The sequence below is a fragment of the Monocercomonoides exilis genome (assembly GCF_001643675.1).
Source record: "Monocercomonoides exilis strain PA203 chromosome Unknown scaffold32-1190040, whole genome shotgun sequence".
Lineage (NCBI taxonomy): Eukaryota > Preaxostyla > Oxymonadida > Polymastigidae > Monocercomonoides > Monocercomonoides exilis.
In genome coordinates this window covers 382,032-408,286 of record NW_027150577.1, presented here as the reverse complement: position 1 = coordinate 408,286, position 26,255 = coordinate 382,032, and the positions used below count along the sequence as shown (strand labels likewise).

The following is a 26,255-nucleotide window of genomic DNA, read 5'->3' as shown; positions in this document are numbered from 1 at the left end:
AAACGTTCAAGCTTATTTGCTTTTCTTTTTTAATAAAAATTAAAATGCATTTCATTGTTTGCGTTTATTTATGATTTGATTTTGTTTCAGCTGAATACTAACCTTGCAACAAAAAATAAATGCAGGAAAACGGCTGCAGACAGCAAAATGATAATAAAAAAAAAGCAATCAAAATAAAAAAAACTGAAATAGAAAACATTTTTTTACACCTAACTAATGAGAAAGAGAAAGAAAAAAAGAAAGAGAGAAATGAGAATCTGCTTTTTCGAAAAGCCCCAGCTGCACGCCAGACAGCAACGAAATGGCTGGGCAAAGAAGTGTGCCCAGCCCACGTGCTGCCTGTCTTCTTCACCATTGAAGTGTCAGAGGATTGATGGCAGCTGTGGAGCGCGCCAGGGTGTCTGGATCCCGCGGCGTGAACTCGCTCTGAAGCATCCCCAGCACAAGCTGCTCTGCCGTCCACTCGTCCTTTTTCTCTTCTTTCCCCTCTTTCCCCTCTTTCTCCTCTTTCTCCTCTGCCTTCTTGTATTTCTCGTGCGATGCTGCCAGCACTTCCCCTAGCCTCTTCAGCACCCCCGCCACCTTCCCCGTGTCTGGCCATTTCCCTTCCACATCCCGCTCCACAAGCGCCAGAAGCGCATCTGCAAGCAAAACAACAGACAAAAATAACAATGCAAAAGGGCAAAGAACAACAACAACAACAATAATAATAATAATAAAGAATACACATTGAAGAGAAAATTGAAAAGTGAAAAGAGAAGTGCCATCCATCATCCCCTCCTTTCCACAAACCTTTCCCTGTTTCCTTCATGTCCCGCCGCGGAAGCCCCCCGCCTCCCAGGCACCCACTCGGGCACGCATGCACCTCGCACACCAGCGACCCAAACAGCTCGTACTCTCCGCTCTCTCCCACTGTCTTCCCCGCCTCCATGTTCCGCTGGTACGTCTTCATCTTCTGCAGAAGCGTCTGCATCACCCGGAACCCCAGAACTGCTGTGAACCCAGCCGTCTCAGCACTTTCTCCTTTTTCTTCTCCTTTTTCTTCTCCTTTTTCTTCTGCCTTTGCTTCTGTCTCTGTCTTTGCCTCTGGCGCACTCACAATCTCCACAGCATTTGTTGTCGTCCGCTTCGTCAGCCAGCTCGCCGGCCTCACCACAGCCCCGCTCGCCTCCAGCAGCGAACGTGCTCCTGCCGAAGGTGCAGAAGAGGATGCAGAAGAGGATCCACAAGAAGAAGGGCTTTCCGTTTCGGCCTCTCGGCCTGCCCGCCTTCTCTGCTTCTCCCTCACATACCGCCACAGCCACTCCGAATACCCGCCCGACGTCGACGCGATCCCCGGAAACACCGCCTCTGCCGACGTCACCGCTGAAAGTCCGCACTCTGCTGACAGTGGCACACACGGCGCAATCCCCTGGCTGTCCAGCGACAGCTCCTTCTGCTTCGCCTCCATCACCTGCAGCAGCTCTGTCAGCGCAAGCACACAGTCAACAGGTGCAACTGTTAACAAACACACATAAACAAGATATTTATTGAACCACACAATCAGAACAAAAAAGAAAAAAGGTTATGCATCCCGCAACAAAAACACAGCACACCATCGCCCCATTCGATCGGCAGGTCTTTCTTCCACCGCAGCGCCTCGATCTTCCGGTCGAAGCACGGCGCTATCGCCACGTGGTACATCTGCCCTGCCCCGAGCCCTGCGCTTGCCCCAAACACCCGCTTCACCAGCACCCCCTGCGTGTGCTGCACCGACGGCGCCCGCAGCAGGTGCCCCAGCAGCGCTGGCTGCACCTTCTCCATGTAGCACACAAACCCTGGGCACACCCCCGTCAGCAGCGGCACCTGCTCTGCCAGCTCCCGCTCCCGCGTCCGCCCCCCTGCCCCGAGCAGCGCCCCGATCCGCCGCTCCACCTCCTCCCCCGTCGCCACCAGCGACACCTCCTGCGCCAGCGCACAGTCAAACACATACTCAAACCCCAGCCGCTCCTTCAGAAACCCGCACAGCCGCAGATACCCCTGCCCCGCCGCCAATCAAACAGACAAACAAACAAAACAAGAAAAATTGAAAGGATGAAAAAAAGGGAGGGCACAACGGGCTTTCGCAAATACCTCTGTCAGGCTCACTCCTTGCTGCGCTGCATACGCCACCGCTGCCTGCGGCTCAATAGACGCCACAAACACCTTCCGCTCTGCCCCCGCCTCCTTCGCCGCCCGGCTCTTCGCCATCGCCGAGAAAAGGTCCTCGATGCTCTGCTGCGAAATCAGCACCGACTCTGCCGACGTCACACACCCACTGCCCCATTCCCCAGCAAAGCACAAAAAACATGAAAAAAACACCCAATCAACTCAGCCCACGGAAAAGACCCAGCACTGCCACACCTGCACGCCAGACAGTCGTTCAGCGATATCTTCACCGCTTTCTGTGCAGCAAACACAAAAACACAAAAACACAAACCACGGCGGCCACTGCCCCCGGAAAATAACCACAGCTGCCACACACCTCCGTCTCCACGTTTGCCACACACGCCTGGCTCGGCGCCAGATAGTCGTTCACCGCTGCCGCAGACAGAGAGAATTTTTGGCTCATCCGCACGCCCCCTTTTTTGCTATGGGTTGCCCCTCTGCCCATACTCTTTTCCACCCAACCACTTTTCCCCCTTTTTCTCGCCTTACCGGCACGCAATCGGGCGCTGCGCAATGGGGTGCTGCACCTCGGACAACTACGCAAATCCAGGGCTGCAGAGCCGAGAAACACTTTTCGACGGGCTTTCGCCTGATGTTTGTGGTGTGTTTCCTTTTCCTCTTCCTTCTGGCTTTGTTAATTAAATTTTCCACTGCATCCCCCGGCATGCACCCTTCACTTTCTGTTGCTGCGGCAGAGCTAGTGTTCCTTTATATCGACGATTTGTACACTTTCAGCGCGTGCCTGCAAGTCTGCCAGAGGTGGCGGTGTGCCTTGTGCATGGGCCTTTGTGTCCACCCCCCCCAATTTCATTTTCATTTTCATTTTTCTATTTTCTCTCTTTTCTCTTCCTGGGCGGTGTGCAGGCGGAATGTGCCGCTGTATTTCCACCGGCTGAATCTTCTGTCGTGCCGCCAGGCGTACGTGACCAAGTTCTCGCGGATGCGGCCGCTGCTGCAGCGCCTGTGCAGCCTGACGGAGATCCACGCGGTGGGGAAGTACTACGGCACAGCGGGCTCTGCGAAGGGCGTTGTGAAGAGCACAGGGAAAGGCGCAGGGAAAGGCGCAGGGAAAGGCGCAGGGAAAGGCAGAGATGGCTCGCCTTCTGCGCTTTCTCCATCCTCGTCTGCCAGCTCCGCTGTCTCGCCAGATGCGCCTGCCCCGGATGCGGTGTCGCCGTTGGCAGCAGGGTATCTGGCGAGGAGCGGGGCAGAGGGGCGTCTTACACGCCTGGCGGGCATGCGATGCTGTCGCTGGAGCTGGTGGGGTTCCTGCTGTCGCGGCAGTGTGCGAGGAGCGTCACGGCGCTGTCGCTGATCTGCTTTCCGCAGCTGCGGGACAGCGACGTGGCGCGGTTTGTGCCGCGGGTGGCGGGGGCGCTGCAGTCGCTGGATGTGTCGTACTGCACAGGGCTGACAGACGCGGCAGTGGAGCTTGTGGTGGGGCGCTGCACACAGCTGCGGGAGCTGCACCTGGCATACTGCACAGGGATCAGCGAGCGCGGGGTGGCGTATGTGCTGGAGGAAGGGGAGACGGCGCGGCTGATGGGCGAGGCGGAGGCAGCTGCAAAGGCCGCCACAAAGGCAGGAAAGAATACAGGAAAGAATACAGGAAAGAATACAGGAAAGAATACAGGAAAGAATACAGGAAAGAATACAGGAAAGAAGGCTGATGGGGGAGACACAGCACAGCAGAGGAGAAAGCAGGCCAGGCGGCGGCTGACATCGATCGACATCCGCGGGCTGCCGCAGAACGAGCGTGTGCTGCTGCGAATGGTGCGGCAGCCGCCTTCTTTTGATGCTGCACTCGAAATGCGTTCCTCCACCTCTTCCTTTTCCTCTTCTTCTTCTTCTGTATCTATTGGCACTTCATCATCATCACCATCCTCCACCTCCTCCTCTCCGCTGGACCTGCTGCCATCGGGTGCGCCAACATCAACCACGCCGAGCCTGCAGTTTGTGCCGCTCCTCTCCTTCTCGACGCACTCGCCGCTGGCCACGTCGCTTGCGCTGAGCGCAGTGTGTGCGTCGGCACCGCACCTGCGGTCGCTGAATGTGGCTGGGTGCCCACTGCTGGACCAGCATGCGCTCACGGTGATTGTGGCGTCGTGCCCCAACCTGCGCATCCTGGATCTGTCGTACTGCTCGGCGCTCACCCACCCCTCCTTCCTCATCGATGCACTCAACAAGCGCACATCACTTGCATCCACTTCACATACATCTGTGTCTGTGCCATTCATCCCAGCGCTGCCAAAGCTGCGGAAGCTGCGGCTGGACGGAGACGACAGGCTGGTGAACGACGTGGCGGTGCGGCACGTGTGCCGGCACTGCCCTGCGCTGTGCTTCCTGTCGCTGGCGAAGTGCTCGTCGGGGGTGTCGGACATCGCGCTGGTGGAGATTGGGCTGCGGCTGAAGCACCTGGTGGTGCTGGACCTGTCGGAGTGCGGGCGGATCAGCGATGTGGGGCTGCTGTCGCTGGGGGGCCTGCGGATGGCGCCGGCGGAGGTGGCGGCGCGGGGGCGTGTGCAGCGGGAGCGGGAGCGGGAGGAAAGGGAGGAGCGGAGGAGGCAGCGGAGGGCACACCGCGAGCGGCGGAGGGTGCGGAGGGAGATGGGCGAGGCAGTCAGCGAGAGCGACGATGAAACAGACGAGGAGGAAGAGGAGGATGAAAAAGAGGAAAAAGAGGAAAAAAGTGAAAAACACAACAATGAGCATGTTGAATGCATTGTGGAAAAAGAAATGAAAAAAGAAAAAGAAAAAGAAAAAGAAAAAGAAAGTGAAATGCAAAAACAACAGAACAGCGAAGAAGATGATGAAAACGCAGTGATGGAATCCATCTATTCATCATCATCATCATCTTCTTCTTCTTCTTCATTGCCAGATGAGCTCGATCTCACAGAAGTGTTCACTCCGATTGATGGGCAAGTGCCAACATCATCCTCATCATCATCATCAACGACTGATGCATCAGCCTCTGCCCAGCCGCATGGGTCGTGTCTGTGTGCGCTGTTTCTGGACCGCTCGTCGGCTTCGATCAGCGACCGGGGGCTGCTGGGCGTGGTGGCAGCGTGCCCGTGCCTGTTCCACCTGACGTTCTCGTTCCTGCCGCAGATCAGCCAGCGCTGTGCGCAGCAGCTGCACGTGGCCACCGCAGCGCGTGCGCAGCCCTTCTTTGCGCCGCTTGCAGTGTGCCTGCGCCGCACCCGCGTGCCCTTCAGCTGCTTTGCGCTGGCCGAGAAGAGCGGGCTGCTCGACGAGCTGGTGTTCTTCGGCGAGGCGAAGAAGGCAAACGCGGCAGGCGAGCGGGAGAGGCGCGAGGAGATGGAGCGCGAGACGCGGCTGAGCCGGCAGCGCAGAGAAGATGAGCTGGCCGAGCGTGCCCAGCGGGCAGAGCGGGAGCATGCGCTGCGGCGCATGCTGGAGCAGAACAGCGCGCTCAAGCAGCTGGAAGAGGAAGGCCGGGCAAGACAGGCAGAGCAAAAGCAACAAGAAGACGGGAAAGGGAGGAGAGCGAACGAGGGAAATGCTGAAGAGGAGACAGGCAGCGCTGCATCTTCCGAGCCATGCGAGGCAGAGCACAGCGACACGAATCTTCTGAGCGGAGAAAATGGAAATGAAGATGATAAAGATGATGATGAATGGAAGAGCAACGATGTGAACCTGTTCCAGAAGAGGCACCCGGAGATAGCGCCTGAGCTGGCGTTCCAGTTCATGATGCTGATGCGGAAGGAGAAGGAGTACCGGGAGCGGGAGGACGTGCAGCGGAGGGCAGCGGTGGAGGCGGTGCTGCGGCAGATCGAGCGGGAGGACCGCAGCGAGTGGCGGCAGCGGCTGGCACAGATCGGCCTGAGGCACACGAAGCAAACAGATACACCAGACAGAAAAAGAGGAAGGGGGGAGAGGGAGATGGAACAGATGAAGAGAGAGAATTCAACCCACAACACACAGCCCGAAGAGAGAGGAGAGAATGAAAGTGGCAGTGGGAGCGAAGAGCAGGAGGAGAAGGCGCAGGAGGAGACAGCGTATCTGCAGGCAGCGCTGGCGTCGTTCACAGACATCGATGCAGACGGCATCGGGAACTTCTTCGAGACGCGGCCGTGGCTCCGCAGCAGCACCCACGCCATGAAGGGCATCCCCTACCACTTCGACGCCTGTGTGTTTGGCGAGGTGTTTGAGCGCACCTGAGCACAGGATGAGAACGAAAAGAACGAAAATAAAATGAAGAATGAATGACGAGGCTTTCTTCAGGGCAAACCCAATTCCCACCATTCCACTTCATCAAACTGGGCAATGTGTGCTTTGGGAGGTGAATGCCCAGTGCAGCTGCTGTTCGACCATCCAACACCCACTTCACATCCTGTTTGTGCATTCTGTTCAGTTTTCTTCTTTTTTTTCATCATTTGTCTTTTCCATATCACTTCATTTCACTTCACCTCACTTCACTTCAGTTCATTTCAGTCAGTTCATTTCAGTTTGAATACAATTGCACTTTTGCGTTTCTTTCCTGCCTTTGCTTTTTTCAAGCTCCTTTTCCAGCATCATCACATTCGCATGTCCATGTGCCCCTTTCACCAAGAAAGACATCTTGAAGAGCACAGTTCAGCCGAAGGTGCCCAGATGGCGAACAGCACCGATCCTCAGCGGGATGTTGAGCACAGGGCGGATCGGGTGCTTGTTCTGCCTCGCAAACTGCCGCGGCTGCACAATCTTGTCGAACGGCGCCATGAACCGCACAAGGAGCGGCGTCCGCTTGAACAGCCTCTGCACCCGCACCGCCATCCCCTCCCGCACCTCCTCTCTCTTTTCTCCCCTGCACCCCTCGCCCCACCGCTGCACATGCTGCGGTGAGCCATGGTGTGCTCCGCGCTTTTGCGCTTTCCATTCAGCGAGCAAGCGGAAGTGCACACAAAACGATGTGATGGCCGGCTCCTCATCCTCTGCTGCCTTCCCATCGCCTTCATCCAGCGGTGCACTGGCAGAAGGACAGCCACCCTCGCACGGCATGAACACCTCGCATGCCTGTGAAAACTCAGGACAGCCCTTCTCGTCAGACAAAAGTGCCACAGAGGGTGCATGGAGCAGCACCTTCTGCCCACCCTCATCTGATGAATGGATGCTTGTTGGCACCCTCATTTGTCTTTCTGGATGTGCTGAAACAGATGGCTCAAAAGAGCAAGCGCTGCCTTTCACCAACGGCAGATTTGCCATTTTGGATCCAACCGAAGCTGCACAATGCCCACTCCCCATCTCACTTCCCTCTCTGCTGCTTGCACCGTCCATCCCGCTCCCATAAAGCGCCCCTGCACTTGTCGAGAACTCCCACCCCGATGGCTGCTTCTCTCTCCTCCCCTCTTTCCTGTGCTTCCGCATATTTCTCCGCTCCGCCACTTCCATCCACAGCGCCATCTTCGTCTCTCCATCCAGCCCAAGCGCATCTCCCTTTTCCAGACACTCCTTCAGCTCTTCCATGCTCCACTCCTCCTTCCCTTCTTCTTTCCCATCTTCTTCCTCTTTCCACACCCGCCTCGCCTTCTCCAGCAGCTCACTGCGGAACCACCGGCCATCCTGTCTGCTCCCTGCTGGAACCCATCCCCGAATGTTGCTGACCAAGAGCACATCCAGTGAATGTGCAGACTCATTCTCATCATCGTCTTTGTTGTCGTTTTCTTTTGCATCCTGGCCTGCTGGTTGATGCCCTGCCTGCCTCCCACCCAGCCCAGCTCTCAGCTCGGCTGCCAGTTCTGCCTCGCGAACTGCAAATGACAGCTTCTTTTCCACCTTCACCTCTTCTGCTACAACACACCCCACAGCATTCTTTTCCAGCTGACCATCCGTTTTCGAAACAGGATGTGCCTCTTTTGCTTCCTGCTGCTCATTGCCCTGTTTCACAGATTGCTCTGATGCTTCCACAAAAAGTGGATCCTTCGAGAGCGAATGTGCTGGCAGCTCATTTCGATTCTCAAAAACAGAATAATCATGCAAAAACAACTGTGCTTTTGGTTTGTCCATAAACGACGTCTGTCCTTCTTTCTGCATCGAATTCTGCTTCCACAGCGAGTTCAGCTCCCTCGAACGAATCACAAACGGATGCGATGAGCCTTCGCAGCTTCTCAGGCACAGCCTCGAAAAGGGCACAGAACACGCATCCATACCCATTGATTCGGAATATACATCATAATCTCATGTGCTCATTGTGCCCACACTCCCAGAAGACGAAGACAGAAAAAATGATGAAGCGCCTCTTCTGCATCTGCTAGATGCCTCTCTCTCATATCCTCCTTGTCCAAAATGCAATGTTCCATCTGTTCTATCGTCCTTGAATTTTACAACCATTCACCCCCACATAGACAGAAAACAAAGAGAAGAATGAAGGAATAAAGCAAACCATTGCTTGGCTCAGCGGGAGTGCTGTCTCGCTGTCCAAACACGCAGAGCACTCACCCTGCAATTCTTTTGCGGATGAAGTGATGCATAAAGGCTGGCTCATCCGCTCAGCCCAGGCAAACAAATAAACAAAAAAGAGATGGAAGTGAGGTTGGGTGGCTCTTGATCAATCCAATTTGAAAAAAAAAAAAAAATTAAATCATGAAAAATAAAAATAAAAATATTCGCAAAGCTATATCACAACAAACAGAAAGCCCCAACGGGAACAACCATGTGCAATTGAACTCAAAATGGCAAACACTTCAACAAAAACGAAATTAAATACCGAGATTTACATTCATTATGCTTTTTCTCTTTCTCTGCTCCCCACCTGAATGTACAAAAGATGCTCACGAATTCCGGTTATTTCACTGCAAAAAAACGCCTGTTCAAGTGCCTTCTTTTGCTTCTGGTTTTGACTCTCCATGCAACGAGTGGCGATGATGATGCTGTTGCTGATGATGATATTGATTCTGATGTTGATGCTGATGGCTGGTGGACGAGGAGTGCTTTTCGGAGTGATGATGGGTTGTATGTGAAGAATGATTGCGATGTCGTTGATGAGGTTGATGATGTTGATGATGATGATGAGAGCGAGAGTGTTTGTGAGGGTGCACAGGGGAGGAAGAGGGATTCGGCTGCTCAGAAGAAGCAGATGGCTGAAGAGGCACAGCTGGAGAAAGGCTGTTCTTCTGCTCTGGCAAACACACATCCTTCGGCGCGAGTGCAGACATGGCTGCAGGCGACACCACATTCGCTGCAGCAGAAGGTGAAGAGGCTGAAGAGGCTGAAGAGAAGGGGTGCGAAGGAAAGAATGGCGATGCTGAGGCAGAGACCCCAGAGAACAGCATCCTGTGCCGAGGGAAAAGCAGAGAGCGCGGCTGGGCGCGGGAGGCCTTTGCTGCTGCTGGCTTTGCGGGGGTGACTGGCTGCACAGACGACGAAGACAAGATCGAGCCATACGGATCAGACAACGTTGGTATCTCAATCGCTGTCTTGTTCGTGTCTGTCTCCTCTGACTCGCTGGCTGCAGGAATCTCGTTCTCCCAGTTTTGTTTCTGTGCACTTCTGTCACTCCCAGCCATCTCTTTCACAAACAATGCATTTGGAGTGCTTTGTGCATCTCCTTTCATCTTCGTCTTCGTCTTCGTCTTTGCATTTTTCTTCCCATCTGGCCGTGCAAACACCGAAAGGAGCGAAGAGATGAACGAAAATGCCTTCGGCAGCTTTGATGCTGCTGCCTCTCCATTTGCTTGCCAATGCGAATCATCTTCCTTCTTTTGTTGTTGCTGCTGCTGCTGTTGTTGCTGCTGTTGCTGTTGCTGTTGCAGCAATGCGCTTCTGCTCTGCTCTTCTGCTGCTGCCAGCATCTCCAGCACTTCCACAGTCGACGCCGCGCTCTCCATCCCCTCTCTGTCCAGCTGCCCCATCCGCTGCCTCTCTGCTGCCTCGCTCCGCTCCTCCTCCTCCTTCTCCCTCACCATCCTCCAGTGCGCTGCTGCCCGCAAATACACCCGCGACTTCTTCGCACAGCCCCGCTGGTCGAACGTGGGGAACAGCAGCCCATGCGCCTCCTCGCTCGCTCTGCCCCACAGCGCGTGGCTCTCCATCTCCTCTGCACTCAGCACAAACGCCTGCCTCCCTTCCTTCCTCCGCCCTGCCCGTGGGCGTGGCGTGCTGCTGCTGGGCAGCGCTGGCCGCTTCACACCACACCGAACAGAAACACCCTCAAATTTATTGCACTTCAACGGAAGCTGCAGAAAGGGTGATGAAGAGGCTGCTGATGAATTCTTTCCTTCTGAACACCCACTTGTCTGGCTCGGCTGCACAGCTCCACTTTCCAACACTCCAATTCCCTTTCCCTCTGATTCACTTGCATTCACACCCTCAACACACACATTCTGCTGCTGCTGCTGTTGCTGCTGCTCAACAGAGGAATGAGAGAGAGATGAGGGAGAAGAAGGAGAGGAGAAAGAGGAAAGTGAAGAGAAAGAAGAGAAAGAAGAGAAAGAAGAGAAGTGGGGGAATGTGCTGAACGAGAGAGAGCGCGACCCGCCTCGGAACGAGCTCTCCTGCGGAGGCTGCCACTCAGCCAGCTTCTCCCGCGTGTACCGCAGCTTCCGCATGAACGGGTGCAGCTGCGCCTGCCGCGCTGTCAGCCGCTTCTGCGGCTCAAACACCAGCAGCCGCTCCACAAAGTCGATGAACAGGATGATGTCTGGCCATGAAAAGAGGGGAAAAGAAAAAGAATAATAATAAATATCAATGAACAAATAAATGTGTTTTAAGTCCCACACCATTTTTGTCTTCTTCCCTCTCCTTTGCCCGCTCCCCTGCATCCTGCTCCCGCCGCCTCCTCTCCTCTGCCTCCATCTCCCCACACAGCAGCTGCACCGTCAGCCTCTCCTTCTCCCGCAGCAGCGCCTGCTGGATCTCGTCCCTCTGCTGCCGCACCTTCCGCCCCCGCCGCGCTATCCGGCTCCCCACAAACTCCAGCTGCTTCTGCGCCATCTGTATCTGACACGCCTGCGCCTCTGCCAGCCCCTTCCTCTCTGCGGCACGCGCCCTCCTCCTCATCCTCCTCTCTGCCCTTTCTGCTGCATCTTCTCTTATTCCAAGTGCTCTTCCTCTGTTTTCTGCCTCTTCCTTCTCCCTCTGTAGCTCAGCCGATCCATTCCACACTGCTGAGTGGAGGATATGCTCCACTGGCTCCACAATGCTGTTTGCATGAATGGCCACTGGATGAAAGCATCTCCTCATCCACTCTTCTTCTTCTTCTTCTTCATTCACATGCTCTGCCCCTGCATCCTCATGCACCTCACAACCATTGCACTCAGACTTCATTGTATTTGACTGCTCTTCTGAAGATGATGCAACAGCACTCACAGCACCCAGCACAGGGAACATCAGCTTCGGTCTGCTCACAGCAGGCGACGCTGGACACGCCGGTGTCTGTGCCCTCGTCTGCGGCGTGTCACACACACTCAGCAGCAGAGGCGGCTCTTCCTCTTCGTTGTTGTTGCTGTTGCTGCTTCGACTGGCAGACGAAGGGCTGAAGCGCACCAGAGGCGACGAGAACACACAAGGCGACGTCTGCACAGCTGAGGCAGCAGACACAAATGGCAAATGTGGCTGAGGCGATTGAGAGGATTGAGACGATTGTGATGATTGAGAAGGCGACAAAGGCGGTGTGTGCAACGGGGCAGCTGAGCAGAGCGACGAGAACGAGACAAGCGAAGACGAATGAGAAGAAGAAAGAGAAGTGCTCGAAAGAGTGCGTGCCAGCTGCAGCGAGGCTGACGGAGATGTGGCTGAGGAAAGCGAGGACGGATGCACAAAAGGCGAAGACGACTGGCTCGCTGGCGACCTCAGCGAAGACGGCAGTGCTGAACGAGCAGACTCCGAAAAGCACTCGATGGGCAGCCGAGTCTGTGTGGATGGCGAAGATGAATGAGAATGTGGATATGGAAATGGAACTGAAAGTGAAGGTGAAGGTGAAAGAGAAGAGAAAGATGAAAGAGAAGAAGGTGAATCGACTTTATTGACTGGATGAAAAAGAGAGGCAGGTGTTGAAGGTGTCGCATCGTGATCATCCTCAAACGAGCCTTTCTCTTCTCCCTCTGACTCACTCAGCAGGGTTATCCAGCTGCTTCTGTTGGCTGTGCTGGTTGAGTTTGTTGAGCTGGCTGTGTTGAGAGTGTTGAGGGTGCTGAGGGTGTTTGTGTGGAATGGCCCAACAAACAGGCTCCCCTCTGACGATGTTGAGAGCGTGTCCTCTTCCCATTCAGACTCTTCCGGCTGCTCCCCCTGCGCGTCTCTTTCGCTGCACTCGTAGTTCATCAGATGCAGCCGAATCTCTTCCAGCTCCTTCACTTCGTCTGCCTCCTCTGCTTCTCCATTCTCTTCCCCTGCCTCTTCCTTCTCATCCCTTTCTGTGCATTTGCTTTCTCCATCTGAACTGTATCTTTCATCATCTTCATCATCATTATCAACGTCTTCTTCTTCTTTCTCTTTCTCTTTGTTGTTCTGCTTCTTCTTCTTCTGCTGCTGCTTCCTTCTTTTCCTCTCTTCCATTTCCATCCGCTCCTTCAGCAGCCTCTCCATCGCCTTCTCCTGCTCTTCTTCTCTCAAAAGCAGCGCTTTCATCCGCCACGCCTCCATCTTCCGCTGCTCCTCCTCTTTCTTCTCATTCTGCAGCGCTGCCGCTGTCAGATGCAGCGGATGGATCGCTGGCATTTCTGTCGCATGCTCCCACTCTGCCTCTTCAAACGAGCTTGATTCTTCTTCATCCATCTTCTTTCTCTTTGATTTCTCTCCTCCCTCTTCCTTCATCATGTGTCTCCGCTTCCTCTCTTCGTACTCCTCCTGCTCTGCCACCCACTCGGCCATCTCTTTCTCCAGCGCCGCCTTCTCCGCTCTCCCCCGCTCCTTCTCCCTCTCCCTCTCCTCCCTTCGCCTCTCCCTCTCCCGCTGCCTCTTCACCTTCCGCACAATCTCCCCGTGCCGACTCAGAATGCTCCGCAGCGACGCCTTTTCCGACTGAACAAGCAAAGTCAATCAGATAAAAATAAAAAGAAGAATAAAAAGAAGAATAAAAAGAAGAATAAAAAGAAGAATAAAAAGAAGAATAAAAAGAAGAATAAAAAGAAGAATAAAAAGAAGAATAAAAAGAAGAATAAAAAGAAGAATAAAAAGAAGAATAAAAAGAAGAATAAAAAGAAGAATAAAAAGAAGAATAAAAAGAAGAATAAAAACAGCATTCAGCCAAACTGTGCTGTGTGTGTCTCCTCTGCCCATCCGCAGCGGAAGCACCGGCTGTGCACACACACCCCGCTGCCGCAGCCACTCGCCCATCCAAACACATCGCCTCCTGTCTTCTTCTCTCTGCGCCTCCTCCTCTGCCTCCTTCTCTTTCTCTTTCTCTTTCTCCTCCTCTGCCTCCTCTGTCTGCTTGCTCCTCTCCTTCAGCTCATACACCACCCGCTCTTCTCTCCCCACACGCACAACTCTTCCGCTGAAAAACTCCTTCCCCCGCGGCGCCCCTCCAACCAGCCAGCTCGGCAGATGCTGGCTGACCACCCCAAACAGCCACAAGCACAAGCACAACCACAAACACATCCATTCCCACAGAAAAAAAAGAATAAAAAATTGATAAAAAAAATTGAATGAAGACACACCCCCAAAGCGTCTCCATCGCCTCCAGCGTGTCTCTCTCGTCTGGCTGCTCCAGAACCCGCCAGCCCAGAAACATCGAGCAGCACACGCACCCCAAGCTCCACATGTCTGTGCCCACCCACTGCCTGCGCCATCACCAAAAAAAAAGCACCTGACTCGTTAAAACAACCCCAAACACACAACAAACAACACAAGCATTCATACGGATACCCCAAAATCTGCTCTGGAGCACACACACGCAGCGGCGGGCACCCAAACGCCTCGTTGTCCACAAACGCCGCGTTGCTCAGGTCCATCACGCACACCTCCGGAAACCTGCCCCGATTTTCAGGCCATCCAGTTTCCAATGAAACAGAGCACACAAACAGCCATCAGGAATATCATCGTTCATCAGATGAATGAAGCACACACACACAAAAATAAAACAAAAAGAAAGAGAGATGAATGCAATGCACCCAAACAGAACAGAACAGAACAACACACTCTCTGACTCCGATGCTCTGCAGCGTCAGGTTGCTGTGCCGGATCCCCATGTCTTTCAGCAGAATCAGCGCATCCAGCAGCTGCTTCACAATCTGCCCAGCCAAGCGAAAATCCAATCATAAAATAAAATGAAATGAAAATGAAAGAAATGTCATGTTTGGCTCTTCTGCCTCAAACAGCCCACACCGTTCGCACAAACGGGAGAGGAATCCCAAGCGGAGACTCGCGCCTGATGTATTCTTCAAGGGTGCACTTCACCCCCTCCGTCACCGTCACCACGTGCCCTGCACTCACAAACTGCTCCTTTGGCACAATGATGTTCGCCTCTCTGCGCGGGTCTGCCCGACACACCTGTCAGAGGACAATCCCCAACAACATTCACATTTCACACACATTTGTGTTTGTCAATTGCCACCACGAAAACACAGTTTCCATGGAAAAGAAACAGGACAAAAAGAGCTTCAAGAAGACAGCGAACAAGCACAAACAGCACACCCGCTCCAGGAGCTGGCCCTCCCGCACAGCCTCCAGCACCCCTTCTTCTGTGCCCCTCGAAATCCGCATCCCGTACCCCTGCCACTGCCCTTTCCGCACACACCTGTACACAGGCCCTGCGTCCGTCCTGCACGACACCCCCTCCACAACATACCCCCGTGCCCCCTTCCCCCGGCTGTTCGCAAACACATCTCCCGAGCGCACAATCAGCTCCCCCACCTCATTGTCCTTCCCCATGTTCTGCACCCCGTCGCACGGCACAGTCAACGTCTGGCGTCTGCGCGCTGGTCCTGCGCCCCAACGCCCCTCCGGGCAGCAGCGCCCGTATGTGCTTGAAAGCCCCACTGTCAGCTTCTGCACCGCGTGCATCCGCCTTTTCTGCTCAAACAATACACAAAAATAAATGCGTTACGCCCATCCTTTTTCCATCTGCGGCACACCCACCTTCATCGTCTAAGGCCCTCAAAACTGTTTCCGCTCAAGGCATTACGGGGGCCTGATCATTCAAAGAGAGTAAAATAAAAAAACCCCAAAAATCAGCCCTTCCACCCATCTCTTCCCTCTCTGCATGCTACAGAACATAAGAAATGGTAAGAGGTATATTTTTGGAAATATATATATATTTTCTCACACTTTCTTTCAAGTCAATGAGAAAGAAAGAAAAGAATTGAAATGAAAACTGAAAAAACATGCCAGAATCTGGTCATTTGCGGTTGCTGAAAAGAAAAAAGGAACAAGGACAGCAAGTCCAACAAAAAAGCAAAAAAATGTCAACAAAACACAAAAAAGATACACAGAAGCAATGAAAAGGAGTGAAATGCTCTGAAATGGAGTGACAAAAAGGGAAATAAATAAGGAAAAAAAAACACCTTCAAATCCAAAAGAAAGTGCCCAATAGAACATGAAACACAACAGAAAGCGGAACAGAAATAAAAAACATAATAAATGCTAATAATCATCACTCAAAACAGACACTTTGGCCTGTCTGCTTGCTCAACTGCATTCAAACACATTCAAAACGAATTGTTGATGGTTGAACTGATTTGGTTGGTTTGGTCTATTCAGTTGGAAGACACAGCCCCTTCCAATTCTGCTCAGCCTGCCCCGTACTGCGACGAGAACACAGACGATGTGGGTGCTGGGCTGCGCATCCCCATCATCCCCATCATCCCCTTCATCCCCTTCATTCCCATTCCCATCTGCGGAGACGGACGAGGAGTGGCCCAGCTCATCCCGCCATTCCCCCTCGCCATTGCACACGGCGTGCCCATCGCTGCTCCTCTGCCTTGCCCTCCACCCTCTGCACCCATTCCTGCTCTCCCCTCCTGCACTCCCCTTCCTCCGCTCATTTCTCCGCTCATTCCCATTCCCATTCCCATCTCCCCACCTCTTCCTCCTCCTCTTCCTCCTCCTCTGACTCTTCCTCTTCCTCTACCTCTGCCTCTGCCCCTTCCCTGTCCGCTCCTCTCCAGCGCTGCCACCAGCCCCTGCCCTCTCCCTCCGCCCCGCGCGGCCACCAACGCCGCCATCTGCGCCAGCCGCGCCTCCTCCCGCTGCTTCTCTGCCAGCGCCATCCGCATCCTTCTCAGCCGCGCATTCGCCTGCGCCTCCTGCCGCTTCGCCGCCTGCTTCGCCTCCAGCTCCTTCAGCCGCCGGTGCTGCTCCTCCAGCAGCCTCATCTGCCGCCGCTGCTCCTCCACCTGCTCCACACTCAGCCCCGCCTCTGCCGCCAGCTTCTTCATCTCCCGCGCCTTCTTCTCCTCTGCCGTCTCCCCCACCCTCCCCAGCTCCACCTCTCCTCCTTTCTTCCCCACCTCTCCTCCCATCCCCATCCCCATCCCTGCCAAAACCACCCTCCCTCCTCTCCTCCCCCGCTGCTCTCCTCCAGCAGCACCATCAGCACCGCCGACTCCTCGTCTTCCTTCGGCCCTTCCCCGCCCGCTGCTCCTGCTGCCCCCTCTGCCCCTTCCTCCTCCCCACCCCCATCCCCATCCCCTCCTCTGTTCTGCAGCGACGACAGAACAAGCTCCTTCAGCCGCGCATCCACCACCATCGACCCCTTCCGCGCCTTCTCGCACTCCCGCTGCTCCTTCTCCCGGTGCAGCCGCTTCCCTTCCTTCGCCAGCTCTGCCCCCTTCCTCAGCCCCTCTGCCCCTGCCCCGCATCCCCCTTCTCCTCCTCCTTCTCCTCCTTCTCCCCCTCCTTCTCCCCCTCCAACCCCAAACAGCTCTGGGAAGATCACAAGCAGCGGCTCTGCATTTTCCCTCCTCATCCGCACACGCTCTGCATATGCTGCACTCACCACATCCTCTGCTGCTGCCTCTTCCTCTGCCATCCGCTCCTCCTCCTCCTCTTTTTCCTCTTTTGTTGCTATTTCCTTCCCCTTCCCCTTCTCTTTCCCCTTCTCTTTCCCACTCTCACCCTGCCCTTCCCCAATCCTTCGGCGTTGTCTGTCTTCTGAGCTTCGCGGCAGCAGCAGATCATTTGGCGTGCTGCTCCTGTCTTCCCCTTCCATCTCCACACACCGCGCAGAATATGCATGAGAAGGAGATGCCTCCTCCCCTCTGCTGCCACTCCCTCCTTCCAGCAAGGGCAATTCCCATCCCTCGCCTTCTTCCCTTCCTTCCCTTTCTGCCAGGCTCTTTTCGCTTCTCCCCTTCACCCGCCTCACAGGCACTCCCTTGCACCTGTTTTGGAACTGAACAGAGACAGTTCGTCATTCGGTCACACAACACATCCAAAACAAAGAAAGAAAAAAAGAAAATATAAAATAAAAAATAAAAAATTGAATAACACAAAAATGTGCACACATAGCAGCAGCGGGGGAAGAAGTGCAGAAGAGACACATAAACAAGACTGCCCAGCGTGAGCACTGACACAACCCCGATCGATGCTGTTCCGCATCCACAGCCACAGCCACATGACCAGAAGCCACAAAAAAAGAGAGAAGGATTTTGAAACAATAAAAACAAACGAGACAGTCCAGAAGATGAACAGACGAATGAATGAATGAAAGAGAGAACGAACAAGAAAAAGACACACTGCTCACTCTCACAAAAGCCAGGCTGTTTCTCACCAACTGTTCAACTGCTGCATCGTAGATCATCTGCGCTGTGCAAAGATCATTTTCTGTGTTTGTCTTTGTGATTGTGCTTGTCTTTGTGTGAAGTGTTGGAGCAGATGTGCCTGGAGAAGATCGATGCTGCACGTGGAGTGCATTCCCTTCGCCACACAGCTCTGCCATTGCACCCTCAAACATGGCTGTGCACTTCTCTGCTGTCACTGCTCATTCAATAAAAGAATAATTAAATAAACAGAAATCATATGAAAAAAATGGAAAACAAAATGGAAAGTCAACAAAATAAACTCAAAAGTGCTTGTTGCACCATTGCCCAACTCCTCCACACCTGCATTGTCCGACACAAAATACACGCTTTCTGCTGTATCGCTTCCACCTCCACCTCCACCTTCTCCTTCGCCTTCGCCTGCAACAACCATCTCGCACATCCTCCGCACCTCCCTCTGCAGCTTCCCGCTCTCTGACATGTCTCTCCGAGCCGTTCCCTCCACCACCACACACCCACACAAAGTCCCGCACCCCACAACCACCCCCAGCACCACCAGCACCCAGTGGCCCTCCCGCATCTTCCCCAGCCGCACCCCCACCAGCAGCCAGAACAGCCCCATCACCCCGTCTGCAATCCCCACCAGCCCCAGCCCCAGCACCATCTCTGGCACTGCCACCACCCCCTCCACGCTGAACGACCACACATACACCCCCACCAGCCCCGCCGCCTCGCACAGCAGCACTGCCCCCAGCCCTGCCAGCGCTCCCCGCACAAACCGGTACCGCCCCAGCATCAGCAGCGACGACACCCCACACACAAACAGCAAGACTGCCAAAACAAACGAGCTGCACACAGCAGCCCATGCTGCGCCCTTCACCCCGTAACCCGTCATGCCAAATGCCTTTGCAGCTCCAGAGCACAGTTCCACGCACAGCTCTCCTATCGGGAGCAGCAGCGACATCCCTGCGCCTCCGCTGCCCGAAACAGCCACCTGCAATGCTTCGCACCCCAGCACCACCATCGCACCACACACCAGCATGCACATGAAGAACTCCCCCAAAAACACACCCTTTGCAAGGCCCCGCGGCTTGCGCGCTCTGCAGGCCATCAAGCACCCCCAGCAACGCGAGCCAGCAGAAATACACATTTCAGCCAAACACGCACAAGATAAACACAGGAAAATACAAAAAGACACTGACATTAGCGCAAATAAATATGGCACACCTGTGGCGCGTGCACAGCAGCGAAGCAACCGTGGCGCACAGCACAACGCCAAGAACAGCAATCAGCACGATTTGCGGCCACCCGGGCAGCTGCCCCGGCTGCACCCCCAGGCACACGCACACCAGCAAAAATATAAGAACAAGCCCCGCCCACGTGCCTGCCACCACGTGCAGCACAAACGGGTATGTCCTTTTTCGAATTTCTTTTCTTTCAACCATCCGCCATTATGGGTCGGTCTCAAAATCAAACACTTTTTTCAGATGAAATATCTCTTGGGGAATATCACTCCAACATTTGCCTAAAAGCTGGAAATGCAGGGGGAAATGGTTAATCCTTTGTTGAAGTGAAAGAAAAGGCACTTGAACCTTTTTAAAAATCTTTTCTCAAATGTTTTTGAAATGATCCTGAACCATAGAGAAATGGCTCAATGGACGAAAACGAAAAAGCGCGGCTGAGGGAGGTGGGGTACCAGTTCGTTGCACGCGGAAGGGGTGTGTGCTTTGTTGTTGTTTTGTGGGGAGATTTGATTCGTATGGCTTTGAAAATTCCTGAAAGCAGTTTTGGTGAAGCGATTGGAAGGCGGTGAGGGCTGTGCAGCGGAGGTTGCCGAGCTGGAACAGTTTGCACACGACCTAAAGTGTGACCCCATGGATGTTGAACTGTGCTCCGAAATCGGTGCTTTGCTGTGTGAATTTGCGAAAACAGCGCTGAAGCAGCCGCAGGATGCAAAAGAGGAGATTGTGCGGCTGGTGAGGCGGCAGCTGTTCATGGGGAGCGTGGACCGGTGGCGCAGCGACAGAAACGACTATCACTGCCTCGAACATGAGCGCATGGCGGAGATGCGAGATGCGCTTGTTTCACTGGCTCAGATGGAAACGCTGTCTCAGGCCGCCCACGAAGATGTCATTCATGCGTATTTTGCATTCTGCAAGAGCGTGGGCCTGCGGCAGGCGGAGTATAAGACGCTGGTGCCAGAGCTGCTGAACATCGCAGAGCGGAAGGCGCTGGCAGAAGAGACTTATGTGGAGGCTGCACAGCTGCTGTATGCCCTGGCATGTGTTGTTGAAGGGGTCTTGATTCGAGGTGTGCAAGTGTTGTGCTCTTCTTGCTTCTTTCAGAAAAAATAAATTCATCGTTGTTTAATAATTTTTGTTTGATTATTTGTTTGTGGAACAGTCCGACTGGGAAGGCACTATTACAGCCATGTGTTTGGGCATGTGGTTGCGTTTTTGTTCCATCCGTGTGTGAATGTGGTTTCAGAAGCGATGGACGTGCTGGAGGCCTTTACAAACTGCCATCCGAGCAAAGTGGGTATCCTGAATCAGTCGACGAATGTTTTGGAGCTTCTGGTCTGGCTGATGAACGGCTATCCGCCTTTCATGCTCTGCAAGCCGACCAGCTGTGCTTCCTTTGCCTCATTTGCCTCATTTGCCTCGGCTGTCCCAGCCACATCAAAATCATCAACAACATTGATCAAATCGGAGAGTCAATCGTTGGTGTCGATGCCTTCTGCTTTTCCAGCTTCATCCAGCGAGTTTTATTCGCTCCAGAAAAAGTTCCAGGAGCTGCCAGCACTTTCGATGGATGCTGCAGATTATCCTCCGATTTCTTCGCCTTTTCCGCCACGGCATCCGAAGTTCTGCCAATTGCCATCTGAGTGCATTGAGTCGCCACTTTATCCTGCAGACGAGCGCGATGAATGGTGTGTGTTTGGGAGATGCCTGATTTTTGCTCATTGTTGATAATGCAATCAGTTCATTTCAAAACGATATTTTTGAGGATATCTCTTTCTTTCTTTCTTTCTTTTCCTGTCTTTTCTCCTGTTATTTTCATTTATTTTGGAAACGTTTGAATCTGTATTTCTTATCCTCAACACTTTTTGGCTGTTCACCTTGTTCAGGTTGCACACATCAGCATCAGACAGACTTGTGATGAACACAATCAATGTGATTGACAGCTTATTCAGGTTCGCTTCACGGGAAAGTGCGAGAGAGCATGTGGTGGGTGAGATTGGTGTGGAAGAAGAGCAATCACAGAGCAGCACTGGAAGGAAGGAAGAGTGTGTTGATGGTGCTGCGATTGGCAGGAGAAGAAAATCAGAAGTGAACGAGGCAAAGGAAGGGTCAGGGTGTGAAATGAAAAGGAGGAAGAGAAAGGGGAAAGCGAAGGATTGTGAAGTGGCAGACGGAAAAATGGAGGAATGTGGAAGAGGGCCTGTGAATGGAAGGTATTATGCGGTTGTGTTCTGCACAGATGGGTTTGTGGCTGCTTTGACAAGGCTTTTTGAGCAGAAGAGGGTGATGGCATGTTACAACTACTTGCTGTTCACCATCTTTTGCAGTGTTCTGGAAGACGGGAGCGACAGGGATGTTGTGGAGTGGATTGGGCAGACGAGGTTTATGGAGATGGCAGCCAGCCATCTTTTCGATGAGCGAGTGTTTCTGCAAGACAACGGATGCTTTGTGTTTGTGGAGATGCTGTGGGAAGTGCTGCTCAGCAGAAGAAGAAGGGCAATGAAGGAGATATCGAGCGCGATGGAGGAAGAGAGGCTGAAGGTGAGAGAAAATGAAGGTCACAGCAGAACAGCTCAGGAAGTGCAGGCGAACAAGAAGAGGCGAAAAAGAGAGAAAGAGAGCAGTTCGCACCACTGCAAGGGGGATGGTTTTGGAGGCAGCAGAGAAGAAGACGAAGAATCTCAACAAATGAAGAAAAGAGGAAGGAAGCACAGCAACAGCAGTGCAAAGGGGAAAAGGGTGAAAGACCAGCAGCAGGAGAAGGAGAGGCAGCGAGCAGAGCGAAACGAGAAGAAAGCAGAGATGGAGCAGGCGAGAAGGCGGAAGAAGGAGAGAAAGGAGATGCGAACGAAGAGGCAGGCGCTGGAGGTGTGTGTGTGGTCGATGGATCTGCTGGAGGAAGAAGGGATGGATGATTTGGTGGTGATGGTGAGGCATGTGATGGTTGAGCTGCTTTGAAGACTGGCAGCAGGAAGGAAGAAGCTGGCTGCTATTTCTTTGGGTGCACAGGCAGTGATTGCTGGAAGGTGGAAAAGTGGTGGAGGATGTGCTGCTGCAAATGAAAAGAGGAAAAAGATCTTTGGAAGCTCTTTCAAAGATGCAGAGTTGTGGCTCATCTTTTGGAAAGAGAAAATTGGGGATGGAACGTCTTGAAGAAGAGAAAAGAGAGGAAGTGGTTCTGCCAAGTTGTGAATTCGATTGGAGCTACTTCTTCTTTTTTGTTGTTGTAATTGTTTTGTTCCAAATTTCTGAGGAGAGCGAAAAGTGGAGTCTGTTCGTTGTTTGAAAGATGCCTGCTGAATGCAGGTGCTGTTCATTGGTGTTGATTTTGTTTTGTGTGGCATTCTGGAGTGAAGCAGCACAACTTGGAATGCTTGCGATTGTGGTTCGTGCTGCTCTGTTTTTCCATTCTTTTGTTGTTTTGACACTTTTGTTTTTTCCATTTCCAATGTCCTTATGTTTTGGGATTCTTCAGTTGTTCACTTTGCATTTGTGCCTGTTCTTTCAAAAAAATTTGATTTGTGTGCCAATCAGCAAGCATTGCTTCTCCGAGCCCTTTTTGTTGGAGGGTTGTTTTGTTTTCCAAAACAGTTTGCAACTGCCTCTTAAATACATTATACGAGTCTCATTTGCTTCTTTCAAGACAGAATAAATCACTCAAAATAAAATTGATAAAGAAAACTCCATTTTGAAAAACAGCGATTTCAGCAAATTAGAAAGAACATTTCATTTCCAAACCGAATAACTGTCCAAACTTCGAAAATGCTATTCAATTAATCGTTATTTCTCAAATATTTTCTCTGTGAATTTTTATCTTAATAATATTTAAAAACGTATTCTTGATTAATGCGAGCATTTTCTTCCATTTTCTTCATTCAAACTCTATCATTGAAATTCACATAATATATATTATTTATCCCTATAACTGCAGCGTTTGATGAGATTATTTCTATTTTTCTTTTTCATGTTTCGCCTTATGGTATGATCAGTCTATTCTTTTTTTTTCCTCGTTTTGCAGTCTATCTGGAAGCAGTGGCAAATGAAGCTTCTGGCTGTTATCCTGGGATGCACGCTGAGTATTTGGCGGTGCCTTGCAGCGGACAATGTGTATTTTGTGCAGGAAGGCGGGAAAGGCGATGGGAAAACGATTTTTGGCCCGTCGCCGTCTGTGGAGGCAGTTGCCAGTCATTTGCTGCAAGACAGCAATGCAGACGAAATAGAGATTGTTATTGTGGAGGGGGCGTCTGGTTTTCGAGGCAGTCGCGCACATTTTGGGAGCAATGCTTCTGTCAGAATATGCGGGGCTGTGAGTGCGCGGGAGGGGGTGAGCAACGGGCAGGAAAATGCAGCCATAACGTGTGCGGTGGGGGGATGGGAAGGTGGCAGCCTGTACGAGTACCATGCGCGGTTGGAGTTCAGGAACGTGTTTTTTGTTTTATCGGGGTGTGGCGAGGGCCAGGAAGGAGCAGACAGAGATTGTGCGGTGATAGCATCGGAGGCGAGGTGTGGAGAGAGGTTGGGGCTGAGGGCGTGCTGCTTCAAGGGAGCAGGCGGAGCGCAGGGTGTGGAGAGCGTGATGGCTCATCTTGTGAAGGTGACCAGCGGGAGTCTGGTGCTGGACGATGTGCGGTGCGGGGCAGGCAGCAACTCGCCGCTTGTCTTCGGGGTGAGTCCGTTTGCGGTGAATGGGGGCGATTCTGTTGTCCTTCGGGATGTGTCGCTGAGCCGAATTGTGGTGAAGGGGAGCGATTCGGCTGTTGTGTCGGTGGTTGGGCCAGACGCGAAGGCGCTTGAGGTGACCATAGAGCGGTGCGTGTTTGATCGGTGCGTGTCCGAGGCGTCGCGGACAGCAGGGGCGGTGAGTGTGACATCGCGGCACGAGCACAGCCGGTTTGTGGTTGGAGAGGAGGGGAAGACGAGATTTGAGGGGTGCAGTGCGCCTGCAGGGAAGGCAGAGAGCCTGTGGGTGGAGCTTGGGGGCGAGGCAGCAGAGACAAACTGGGGGATGTGCGACGGGTGTGTGATGTTTTCAGCGGAAGATGGTGCTGGGGAAGGGGAGAAGGGAGCCAAGCCGTTGTTCTGGGTGGTGGTTGGAGCGCTTGAGTTTTGCGGGTTTGGAGGATCAGGCACACCAGGTGCATCAGGCACATCAGGGACAGACGCACTCTGCTCGAGGGCATTTGCGATCATTGACACAGAAGGTGGTGAGAAGGGAGACGAGAGAAGAGAAAACAGGCCGAATGGCGAGCAGGAGGCGATTGGAGCGAACAACATCAAAAGCACCGAAAGCATTGAAAGTGCCAAAAACATGAACAGCCTTGGTGGGAGTGGTGAAGCAAAGCAGAGTGGGGCAGGGATGGGAGGGCTGGGAGGGCTGGGTGCAGGTGGAAACAGCATCACGTCGCTGCCGTCGTTTGTGGTGATGCTGATTGTGCTGATAATTGTGATACTGTTCCGGCTGCGGCTGGTGACGGTGGCGCAGCACACGATTGTGGCGGTGGAGGAAGAGGAGGAGGAGGCGACAGAGGACGAGGCGCTGGCAGAGCTTGCGCAAGGGCAGAAGATGGCGGAGCGAGGCAGGGGCGTGGTGCGGAGGGAGGTGGGGCCGGGCGGGAAAGGGCCGGGGGTGCAGGGGAAGGCGGCAGCAGAGGCAGAGCTGAACAGGATGAAGAAGAAAGGGAAAGGTCCGGGAGGCGAGGGAGGTGGAGGAGCAGGGGGTGTGGGGGGAGACAAGAACTTTGGGAATGTGCGGCTGAGCGAGCGGGGGAAGGCGATCGAGAAGGCGATGCAGAAGTTTGTGATTCCGGAGAGCCAGCTGCTTAACTCGAAGCATCTGGCGAGCGGGGGGTTTGCAGATGTGTTCACGTGCGACTGGAACGACACGCGGGTGGCGGTGAAGCGGATGAAGCCGACGCTGCCGGACCGGGAGCTGGAGAACTTCCTGATAGAGATGGAGCTGATGAGCAAGCTGCACCACCCGAACCTGGTGCGGCTGGTGGGGTGCGGGTTCCGGCCGTACTTTATTGTGATGCAGTATGTGTCGCGGGGGTCGCTGCACGACCTGCTGGTGGACCACCGGACGCCGCTGACGTGGAAGATCACGCGGCAGTTCTCGCTGGACATTGCGAAGGCGCTGTGGTACATGCACACGATGAAGACTCCGATGACGCACCGGGACATCAAGTCGGGGAACATCCTGGTGGACCGGGACTGGTCGCTGAAGATGACAGACTTTGGGCTGTCGCGGCCGGAAGACCCGCCGGACCTGGTGGTGGTGAATGTGCTGGGCACGCCGCAGTGGACGGCGCCGGAGGTGCTGAAGCGGAAGCCGTACTCACTGAAGGCGGATGTGTACAGCTATGCGATTGTGATGTGGGAGCTGATCAACCGGCGGGTGCCGTACCAGGGGAAGAACCTGCTGGAGATTGTGAACCACGTGGCGAACAAGAAGGGGCGGCCAGACATGCCGGCGAAGCTGCCGCCGCACGTGATTGTGCCGTTCAAGGAACTGATGGAGAGGGCGTGGGACCACGAGCCGAAGAACCGGCCGTCGATGCGGGACATTGTGAACGAGCTGCTTGCGATGCCTCCCGAATGAGCATTTCAGATGAAGGGCGGTGGAGGCGGAGAGGGAGGGGGAGGGGAAAAAGAAAGAGGGGGTTGCATTGGTGGTGGTTGTGGAAGTGGTGGTGCTGGCAACTCTCTTTCATTCTCTCTCATTCTTTTTTTCTTGGTTATTCGTTTTTCTTTTTAAAATGGGAAGAGTTTTGTGGCAGACGCAACATCAATGGCAGGATTGAGCACTTCACTGGTGTGTGTTGGGTTGGCGGTGTGCTTGCAATGCGTGCACAGCTTTGGGTGTGCTGTGTGTCTGAGGAGAGGGAAAGGTGGAAGTTTGCAGATGGAACTGCCAAATGCGTGTGAGAGGCGGGGCGGGTGCTGGCAGCTGCAGACAGATGTTTGATGTGGGCTGATTCTGAAAAATGTGTTCTTTGTCTTTAGCACTTCGGTGTATTCTTCAATCACATCACATTTTTGTATTCTGAACGTTTTTGTTTTGTTTTGTTTCTTTTTCAGTTTTATGTTAATGTTATTATTGTGATTGTTGTTATTGTTTAGTTTGTTTTTTTGCTTGTATGCTCTGCCTTGTTCAATTATTATATTCTTCAGATTTTGTGTTATGTTTGCT

General features: G+C 53.4%; 8 protein-coding genes across 8 annotated transcripts; 3 read left to right on the top strand and 5 right to left on the bottom strand.

Moving 5' to 3' along the window:
* Positions 1-45: 45 nt before the first annotated feature.
* On the bottom strand, positions 46-2,632 carry MONOS_15232 (Fe-S cluster assembly protein NARFL; the record flags this gene model as incomplete). The annotated part of the gene is made up of 6 exons (XM_067868098.1): positions 46-641; positions 793-1,497; positions 1,596-2,019; positions 2,113-2,296; positions 2,383-2,423; positions 2,504-2,632. The coding sequence occupies 6 exons, from the start codon at positions 2,630-2,632 to the stop codon at positions 349-351; spliced, it is 1,776 nt and encodes a 591-aa protein (XP_067724617.1). The 3' UTR covers positions 46-348.
* Positions 2,633-2,700: 68 nt separating this feature from the next.
* On the top strand, positions 2,701-6,369 carry MONOS_15230 (uncharacterized protein; the record flags this gene model as incomplete). The annotated part of the gene is made up of 4 exons (XM_067868097.1): positions 2,701-2,788; positions 2,883-2,952; positions 3,052-3,309; positions 3,375-6,369. The coding sequence occupies 4 exons, from the start codon at positions 2,701-2,703 to the stop codon at positions 6,367-6,369; spliced, it is 3,411 nt and encodes a 1,136-aa protein (XP_067724616.1).
* A 233-nt stretch (positions 6,370-6,602) lies between these two features.
* Positions 6,603-8,334, bottom strand: MONOS_16646 (uncharacterized protein; the record flags this gene model as incomplete). The annotated part of the gene is made up of 1 exon (XM_067869540.1): positions 6,603-8,334. One exon carries the CDS (start codon positions 8,332-8,334, stop codon positions 6,784-6,786), a length of 1,551 nt encoding a protein of 516 aa, XP_067724615.1. The 3' UTR covers positions 6,603-6,783.
* A 30-nt stretch (positions 8,335-8,364) lies between these two features.
* MONOS_16647 (uncharacterized protein) lies at positions 8,365-8,909 on the bottom strand (the record flags this gene model as incomplete). The annotated part of the gene is made up of 4 exons (XM_067869541.1): positions 8,365-8,499; positions 8,570-8,729; positions 8,830-8,852; positions 8,904-8,909. The coding sequence occupies 4 exons, from the start codon at positions 8,907-8,909 to the stop codon at positions 8,365-8,367; spliced, it is 324 nt and encodes a 107-aa protein (XP_067724614.1).
* An 87-nt stretch (positions 8,910-8,996) lies between these two features.
* Positions 8,997-15,210, bottom strand: MONOS_13263fu16648 (uncharacterized protein; the record flags this gene model as incomplete). The annotated part of the gene is made up of 9 exons (XM_067865952.1): positions 8,997-10,825; positions 10,905-13,146; positions 13,378-13,678; positions 13,785-13,907; positions 13,987-14,097; positions 14,266-14,357; positions 14,452-14,616; positions 14,761-15,138; positions 15,205-15,210. 9 exons carry the CDS (start codon positions 15,208-15,210, stop codon positions 8,997-8,999), a joined length of 5,247 nt encoding a protein of 1,748 aa, XP_067724613.1.
* A 1,288-nt stretch (positions 15,211-16,498) lies between these two features.
* Positions 16,499-19,270, bottom strand: MONOS_13264 (uncharacterized protein; the record flags this gene model as incomplete). The annotated part of the gene is made up of 5 exons (XM_067865953.1): positions 16,499-17,458; positions 17,571-17,653; positions 17,803-18,042; positions 18,168-18,925; positions 19,053-19,270. 5 exons carry the CDS (start codon positions 19,268-19,270, stop codon positions 16,499-16,501), a joined length of 2,259 nt encoding a protein of 752 aa, XP_067724612.1.
* Positions 19,271-19,463: 193 nt separating this feature from the next.
* MONOS_13265 (uncharacterized protein) lies at positions 19,464-22,676 on the top strand. The gene is made up of 4 exons (XM_067865954.1): positions 19,464-19,543; positions 19,611-20,135; positions 20,229-20,754; positions 20,953-22,676. The coding sequence occupies exons 1-4, from the start codon at positions 19,480-19,482 to the stop codon at positions 22,022-22,024; spliced, it is 2,187 nt and encodes a 728-aa protein (XP_067724611.1). The 5' UTR covers positions 19,464-19,479; the 3' UTR covers positions 22,025-22,676.
* Positions 22,677-23,105: 429 nt separating this feature from the next.
* MONOS_13266 (putative tyrosine kinase domain protein) lies at positions 23,106-25,664 on the top strand (the record flags this gene model as incomplete). The annotated part of the gene is made up of 1 exon (XM_067865955.1): positions 23,106-25,664. The coding sequence occupies one exon, from the start codon at positions 23,106-23,108 to the stop codon at positions 25,662-25,664; it is 2,559 nt and encodes an 852-aa protein (XP_067724610.1).
* Positions 25,665-26,255: the final 591 nt, after the last annotated feature.

Excerpts from the sequence above, each read along its gene's own strand:
- MONOS_13265 (XM_067865954.1), top strand. The coding sequence starts at position 19,480 with ATGGACGAAAACGAAAAAGCGCGGCTGAGGGAGGTGGGGTACCAGTTC. Across the intron at positions 19,544-19,610 it reads GTTCGTTGCACGCGGAAGGG|TTTTGGTGAAGCGATTGGAA; the intron begins GTGTGTGCTTTG and ends TCCTGAAAGCAG. Across the intron at positions 20,755-20,952 it reads GCAGACGAGCGCGATGAATG|GTTGCACACATCAGCATCAG; the intron begins GTGTGTGTTTGG and ends CACCTTGTTCAG.